The 8407-nt window shown below is 47.8% G+C and overlaps 1 protein-coding gene across 1 annotated transcript in view; it reads left to right on the plus strand.

Moving 5' to 3' along the window:
* Positions 1-962: 962 nt before the first annotated feature.
* Positions 963-8407, plus strand: part of vmn2r1 (vomeronasal 2, receptor 1) — a gene marked incomplete at both ends in the record, with an annotated part of 17790 nt that continues 10345 nt past the window's right edge. Inside the window, 4 exon segments of the mRNA XM_084309366.1 lie at positions 963-1186; positions 5661-5952; positions 7493-7735; positions 8263-8284. Of these exon segments, the coding sequence (XP_084165492.1) occupies positions 963-1186; positions 5661-5952; positions 7493-7735; positions 8263-8284 (781 nt within the window).

Raw genomic sequence — 8407 nt, forward strand, 5'->3', positions numbered from 1 at the left:
ACTCCTAGTTCTGAAACTCCTATAGCTCTGAAACTCCTAGTTCTGAAACTCCTATAGCTCTGAAACTCCTAGCTCTGAAACACCTCGCTCTTAAACTCCTCGCTCTGAAACTCCTCGCTCTGAAACATATATCTCTGAAACTCCTAGCTCTGAAACTCCTATAGCTCTGAAACTCCTTGCTCTGAAACTCCTCGCTCTGAAACTCCTCGCTCTGAAACTCCTAGCTCTGAAACTCCTAGTTCTGAAACTCCTATAGCTCTGAAACTCCTAGCTCTGAAACTCCTATAGCTCTGAAACTCCTAGTTCTGAAACTCCTATAGCTCTGAAACTCCTAGTTCTGAAACTCCTATAGCTCTGAAACTCCTAGCTCTGAAACACCTCGCTCTTAAACTCCTCGCTCTGAAACTCCTCGCTCTGAAACATATATCTCTGAAACTCCTAGCTCTGAAACTCCTATAGCTCTGAAACTCCTTGCTCTGAAACTCCTCGCTCTGAAACTCCTCGCTCTGAAACATATAGCTCTGAAACTAGCTCTGAAACTCCTACAGTAGCTCTGAAACTCCTAGCTCTGAAACTCCTAGCTCTGAAACTAGCCCTGAAACTCCTATAGCTCTGAAACTCCTTGCTCTGAAACTCCTCGCTCTGAAACTCCTCGCTCTGAAACATATAGCTCTGAAACTCCTAGCTCTGAAACTAGCTCTGAAACTCCTAGCTCTGAAACTCCTAGCTCTGAAACTAGCCCTGAAACTCCTATAGCTCTGAAACTCCTAGCTCTGAAACTCCTCGCTCTGAAACTCCTAGCCCTGAAACGCCTTGTTCCATGTCATCTGTTTTCTGGTTCCCTTGTTGCTACAATATTCCTCTGAGAATACATGGCGACACCTGTCACAGTCCCCTTCTCCTTTAGGCTACTGTCTGCCACAGCGGAAAGCTGCCCTGTTCCCTTTCTACACTTCCATAGCATGGAAATTACTCGCTTTCTGTTTGGATTATGCGCATTCTTCCACATCTACAAGTCGGCGTCGGCCGGGTCCACCTGCAAGCTGAAGGCCAAGTTCAACCTGAGCGGCTACAAGGACGTGGAGAAAAAGAGGGTGGTGGTCGGAGGGATGTTTCCTGTTCACCAGCGCATCGCCTCCACCGACACCAACACATCCACCGTGCCGGTGTCCTCGGGGTGTGAGGGGTGAGTTGACCACGGAGAGGTGAGGAGAGGACAGCAGAGGTGATGTGAGGAGAGGAGAGGAGAGGAGAGGAGAGGAGAGAGGGAAGGAGAGGAGGGGTGATGTGAGAAGAGGAGAGGATAAAAGTTGACCTGTAAAAAGAAAAAACAACCTTTAACTTGACGCACATTAACCAAATTCTATATTTTTATATTACCCGTTGAATGCCTGATAAAGTGACGCTGGGGACAGTTTAATATCTAAAATTGAACTGCAATTTTTGCTTTAGCATTTGGAATACATTTGGCTTCAGCGAACTGTATTAGGATTGTTGTGTCGCCAACAGAGAGCTCTGCTAGAGATCTTTCAACCGTGTGATTCTGCTACAGTAATCAGGATGCACTCAGGCCCACTGTCACAGTGTGGCCAATTAGCCATATCATCTCGTTATGAATACCAGTGTGCAATGACTGCAGCTTACTGTGACGTTCCGTGTCTTTGCTGCCCTCAGCTGGGGAATCAAAGTAATAACGCCGGAAGAAGCCTCTCCAACAGTATCCACGTCCTCCCAACAACGTATTCGTTTTTAATTTGTATGTTACACATTGGTTAATTGGATTATTTTCACGATATTTCTGCTTTATGATATTATATAGTTGAGTGCGACCAGAGAAGGGGATAGCATGCAGCAGTGTTCATCAGCTTCAGCCGACGATAATAGTCCAATGTACAATTTTGTTTGTTTGTACAGTGTCTCCTCCCCCCCCCCCCTCAATGTACAGTTTTGCTTGTTTATACAGTGTGCCCCCCCCCCCCCAACCACCTCCAATGTAAATTACCCAGTATGGTTGTCAATATCCCAATGTACCCAACCCCCCCCCCCCACCCAACCTCCTCCAATGTACAGTTTCTACGTCAAATGTATATACTCCCTTTTCTTGACTCCTTCTGTATCACAAACAGTACTGTATTTGCAAATCTGGTATGTCATAAATGTATAGATGTAGCAGTACTGACTATCTGTATGTCATGTATGTCATATATGTCCTGATGAATTGAAAATGGGGGACCCTGATGTAAACAAGACGAAAGTCTTTCTCTGGTCTGCATCCCCTTAACAATTGTGTGTATTGAGCTGTACTGTATTGTACCCATTCTGCAATCTGTTAATAAAGTTTTCAATCAATCAATCAAACGATGGCTTCAGAACATCCCACTCCACTGATGCCTTCTCTATTTAAACGACCACATCAAACAAGAGGTGGACGCGGGCAAATACTGCGGCATGGTCATGCTGGACCTACAAAAGGCCTTCGACACTGTCAATCACACCATTCTGATTGACAAGCTAAAAGCAATTGGTTTTGATAGTCCTATCACTATCAGTGAGCTGGATGCAATCCTACCTGGAGGCCTGTATATTTTCCCCAACGGAGTTTCACTTCCGCGTTCGGTTTTGTTGAGATCAGAGGTTCTGTGTAGGATTGTTAGTAACTGTCTAACTGTACATATGGCTGTTTACACTAGTAACTGTTTACCTGCATATATAACTGTCTCCACCAGTGACTGTCTAGTTGCATATATATATATATCTGTTCCCACTAGAGGGCGCTCTAGGCGGAACCACCCAGGTACACCACCTTGGGGCAAGTATGCCCCATGTCTCTCAGAGAGAGAAGAACTGTAGATCTGCTGCTTTCCATGTGAATAATAAACCACGCCACGTTAAGGCTCAAGATAGAATCCATGCCTCTTGACCAGGCATGCAGTCGTGCACAAACACGGTTAAATGCCGTTTAGGTAGGTCACTGAGGCAGAAGTGCGCACGGATGTGCACGCACGCACACAAAAATGCGTTCACAATTGTCACTGGACTCGTCGTGCCAGCCGGCACTTATCACCTAGACTTTGCATAATAATAGGATACCGATAGCATAACAACGGACTCCTCTCCTCCACTACCGCCTCTCCACCAGCGTCAATGAGTCCTCGGAGCAGCCGCCCAGCTCCAGCGGGGAGTCGCTGAAGGAAACTGTCCTTCTGTAAACTAACTCTAAGTTACATTGTTAATTTAGTTTGTATTTACTTTTCTAGTTTAAGTTAATTCAATTAAAGAAATTGTAACTACAATTACATTTAAAACATTTATGCATATGTGACGGATCATACTGGGTCTGCGTTGTGTTTGATGTTAAATGTTAATGTCCCGAGGGGGAGTCGAACAGGGGGCTCCCGCGTCCACGGGCGACAACACAGGCCGCTGCACTAAGAAGTGAATTCACTCCTAACTACCGTACCGATGCGTCTGTTAACCCTGTTATGAGGAAGTGAGTTTAACTTACCAGCCCGCACTGCCACAGTCACCCGTCAACACACCTGTTTCAGTGACTGTGGACCCCACGGACTTCCCCGTTACACATAATAATCATCTGTTCTGTGCGCAACCGAGGGAACATGTATGCGCGTGCTAACGTTTCTTTCAGCGTCAATCGCGTTACTCCTAACAAACTGGTTAAGCTTGGCGACTCTTTCGAAGTTGGTTAAGGTTAGGGTTAGTTGGTTAGGGTTAGGGTTAGTTGGTTATGGTTAGGGTTAAGGTTAGGGTTAGGGTTAGTTGGTTAAGGTTAGGGTTAAGGTTAGGGTTAGTTGGTTAAGGTTAGGGTTAAGGTTAGGGTAACAGCCTGCTGGCGCGATTGTTAGGAGTAATGCGATTGACGCTGAAAAAAACGTCAGTGGCCAATCAGATCGCGCAAACCGAACGCGGACGTGAAACTCCGATGGGGAAAATATACACGCAAAACGGTACCCTATCCCCCCCCCCCCTGTCAGTCCCAACGAGCTGTGGTGTTCAGTGTTCCACAAGGAAGCATACTAGGACCGCTACTGTTCCTAATTTATGCAAATGACATGTCGTCAGCTTGTGACTGCAACTTGTTCCTGTTCGCGGACGACTCGGCCCTGCTGGTCTCTGTCAAGAACAAGTTACAGGTTGAAAAAACCCTCAGCTCGGAATTAGGCAAAATCTGCATATGGCTTGCTGATAACAAACTATCATTACACCTGGGCAAAACGGAGTCCATTCTCTTCGGTTCAAATAACAAACTCAGAAAGACCGACGGCTTCTCAGTTACAGTGGGTGACAATATTGTCACAAGGAAAGATGAAATTACATACCTAGGTTCCATCCTAGAGGCAAATCTTTCCTGTGACAAAATGGCATCCAATGTAATTAAAAAAGTCAACCAACAAACTTGATTCTTGTACCGGATCTCCTCTCTGGTAAACAAGAATACCCTGAAGACTCTGGCAGGAGCACTCATTCAAGGGTACTACGACTATGCTTGCACCTCATGGTACCAAAGCACCTCAAAGGCGCTAATAACAAAATTACAAACATCTCAAAACAAACTGGTCAGACTACTGCTTGACCTTACTCCTAGAACCCACCTCACCCCTGCCCACTTTGACAACCTAGGATGGCTTAGAGTAGACAACAGAGTACAGCAACTTGCAATGGGCCTGGTCTACAAGATACACTACACGACTAAGGTACCCATGTACATGTCAAAATACTTCCCAAAGGTCAGTGAATACCACGATCACAACACAGAGGGAGCTCCACAAATCATGTTAAACCCAGATTCGACTCAAACAAGGGACTAAACACGTTTCGCAATTATGCCACATCAATGTGGAACGCCCTACCCACAGCTGTAAAGGAATGTGAATCACTACCCACTTTCAAAACCACTCTCAAAGAACACCTACGGGAGACTGCAATTCGAAACTGGCCCCTGTAAATGTCCTAACCCAACCCCCTCCAATGTACAGTAAATGACCTAACCCAAGAATACACGAGACCCTCCTCTTGGAACCAAGTATGGTTTTGTCAATATTCCAATGTACAGTTTTGCTTGTACAGTTGTACAGTTTCCCCCCCCCCACCCCTCCTACCCCTGCCCACCCCACCCACCCAACCACCTTCAATGTACAGTCCCACCCCACCTACCCAACCTCCTCCAATGTACAGTTTCTATGTCAAATGTATAAACTCTCTTCTCTAGACTCTTTTTGTATCACAAACAGTACTGTATTTGCAAATCTGGTATGTCATAAATGTATAGATGTAGCAGTACTGTCTATCTGTATGTCATGTATGTCATATATGTTATGATGAATTGAAAATGGGGGACCCTGATGTAAACAAGACGAAAGTCTTTCTCTGGTCTGCATCCCCTTAACAATTGTATGTATTGAGCTGTACTGTACTGTACTGTACCCATTCTGCAATCTGTTAATAAAGTTTTCAATCAATCAATCAATCAATCAGCTGAACCCATGTCATCACGAGTACATAGTATATTAATAAAGTGGGCCTGTCTTATCTATCTATCCAGTATCCACCCACACTGAGTCAGCAGGATGCCCCAGTTTAAATGAGGCTTTACTGTAATTAAATGTCTTTAATCCCATCATCCTCCCAACATCATCCCTCAGATTTAACTTCCGTACCTTCCGCTGGACTCAGACCATGCTGTTTGCCATCAAGGAGATCAACCGGCGGACGGACCTGCTCCCTAACACCGACCTGGGCTACGTAATCTACGACTCCTGCTTCACCATCTCCAAGGCCGTGGAGGGCACCCTCACCTACCTGACGGGCCAGGACGAGGCGGTGCCCAACTACCGCTGTGGCACGGGGCCCCCGCTCGCCGCTCTGGTGGGTGCGGGCGGCTCGGATCTGTCCATCGCCACGGCCAGGATCCTGGGGTTGTATCATTTCCCACAGGTAGGCTGTCGTGTGTGTGATGTGATGTGTGTGTGTGTGTGTGTGTGTGTGTGTGTGTGTGTGTGTGTGTGTGTGTGTGTGTGTGTGTGTGTGTGTGTGTGTGTGTGTGTGTGTGTGTGTGTGTGTGTGTGTGTGTGTGTGTGTGTGTCTTTGTACTTGTATGTTTGACAGATGCCCCTAACTCCACTCCTCTTACCATTTCCTCATAACCCTAATCCCATCCATTATCCTGTCACCTATCCTCACCTCTCCTCTCCTCACCTCTTCTCTCCTCTTCTCTTCTCTCCTCTCTTCACCTCTCCTCTCTTCTTCTCTCCTCACCTCTCCTCACTTCTCCTCACCTCTCCTCACCTCTCTTCTTCTCTCCACACCTCTCCTCACCTCTCCTCTCCTCTCATCACCTCTCCTCTCCTCTCCTCTCCTCTCCTCTCCTCACCTCTCCTCTCATCACCTCTCCTCTCCTCACCTCACCTCTCCTCTTCTCCTCTCTTCACCCCACCTCACCTCTCCTCACCTCTCCTCTCCTCCTCTCCTCATCTCCTCTCATATCCTCTCCTTTCCTCACCTCACCTCTCCTCTCCTCTCTTCTCCTCTCATATCCTCTCCTCACATATCCTCTCCTCACCTCACCTCTCCTCTTCTCTCCTCTCTTCACCCCACCTCACCTCTCCTCACTTCTCCTCTCCCCACTTCTCCTCTCCTCGCCTCTCCTCTCTTCACCTCACCTCACCTCTCCTCACCTCTGACCTCTCCTCTCCTCACTTCACCTCACCTCTCTTCTTCTCTCCTCACCTCTCCTCACTTCTCCTCACCTCTCCTCACCTCTCCTCACCCCTCTTCTTCTCTCCTCACCTCTCCCCACTTCTCCTCTCCTCGCCTCCCCTCTCTTCACCTCACCTCACCTCTCCTCACCTCTGACCTCTCCTCTCCTCACTTCACCTCACCTCTTTTCTTCTCTCCTCACCTCTCCTCACCTCTCCTCACCCCTCTTCTTCTCTCCTCACCTCTCCTCACTTCTCCTCACCTCTCATCTCATCTCCTCTCCTCACCTCTCCTCTCCTCTCCTCACCTCTGACCTCTCCTCTCCTCACTTCACCTCACCTCTCTTCTTCTCTCCTCACCTCTCCTCACTTCTCTCTCCTCTCCTCTCCTCTCCTCTCCTCTCCTCTCCTCTCCTCTCCTCTCCTCTCCTCTCTTCTCCTCTCCTCCTCTCCTCTCCTCACTTCTCCTCACCTCTCCTCACCTCTCCTCACCTCTCCTCTCCTCTCCTCTCCTCTCCTCTCTTCTCCTATCCTCTCCTCTCCTCTCCTCTCCTCTCCTCTCCTCTCCTCTCTTCTCCTATCCCCTCCTCTCCTCTCCTCACCTCTCCTCTCCTCTCCTCTCCTCTCCTCTCCTCTCCTCTCCTCTCCTCTCCTCTCCTCTCCTCTCCTCTCCTCTCCTCTCCTCTCCTCTCCTCTTCTCTCATCACCTCACCTCTCCTCTCCTCTCCTCTCACCTTGTCTTCACACCCCTACCTGTCCCCCCTCTCTTCTCCCTCTAGGTAAGCTACTCCTCGTCCTGCTCCGCCTTGAAGAGTAAGTTCCAGTTCCCCACCTTTCTGAGGACCATCCCCAGTGACGTGCACCAGTCTGAGGCCATGGCCCGCCTGGTGCTGCACTTCGGCTGGACCTGGGTGGGCACCATAGCCGCCGACGATGACTACGGCAAGTACGGCATCAAGGCCTTCAAGGAGCAGGTGGAGGATGCTGGGGTCTGCATTTCCTTCTCCGAGACCCTGTCCAAGGTGCGATTTCTCTGTCTCTCTTCATGCATCTCTCTTTCCTTCCCTCCCTCTTGCTTTTATCATGCTTCTCCATTCACCCCACCCCCTCTTCTCTTCTCTTCTCTTCTCTTCTCTTCTCTTCTCTTCTCTTCTCTTCTCTTCTCTTCTCTTCTCTTCTCTTCTCTTCTCTTCTCTTCTCTTCTCTCCTCTCCTCTCCTCTTCTCTCCACTCTCCTCTCCTCTCCACTCTCCTCTCCTCTCCTCTCCTCTCCTCTCCTCTCCTCTCCTCTCCTCTCCTCTCCTCTCCTCTCCTCTCCTCTCCTCTCCTCTCTTCTCTTCTCTTCTCTCCTCTCTTCTCTCCTCTTCTCTTCTCTTCTCTTCTCTTCTCTTCTCTTCTCTTCTCTTCTCTTCCCTCTCTTCTCTTCTCTCCTTCTCATTCATCGGCCCACTTTCATTCATTCTACATCCATTTGCACTCCTAATATTTAATTACCACTACTGTTATTTAATCAACACATAACAATGATTTCAACTTTGCCCCTCTCCAAGGTTTTACAAACCAAACGATCAGGTAAGGTTGGTTAAATCATTCATTCATCTTGGAATAATTCAGGATTGCTTACGTAAGAATATTTTCTCAGACAAGCTTAATAAATATCTAGTATCAAATCCCAATATCATAAAAAGATTAACC

This window comes from Notolepis coatsorum (genome assembly GCF_963971535.1).
Source record: "Notolepis coatsorum genome assembly, chromosome: 1".
Taxonomy (NCBI): domain Eukaryota; kingdom Metazoa; phylum Chordata; class Actinopteri; order Aulopiformes; family Paralepididae; genus Notolepis; species Notolepis coatsorum.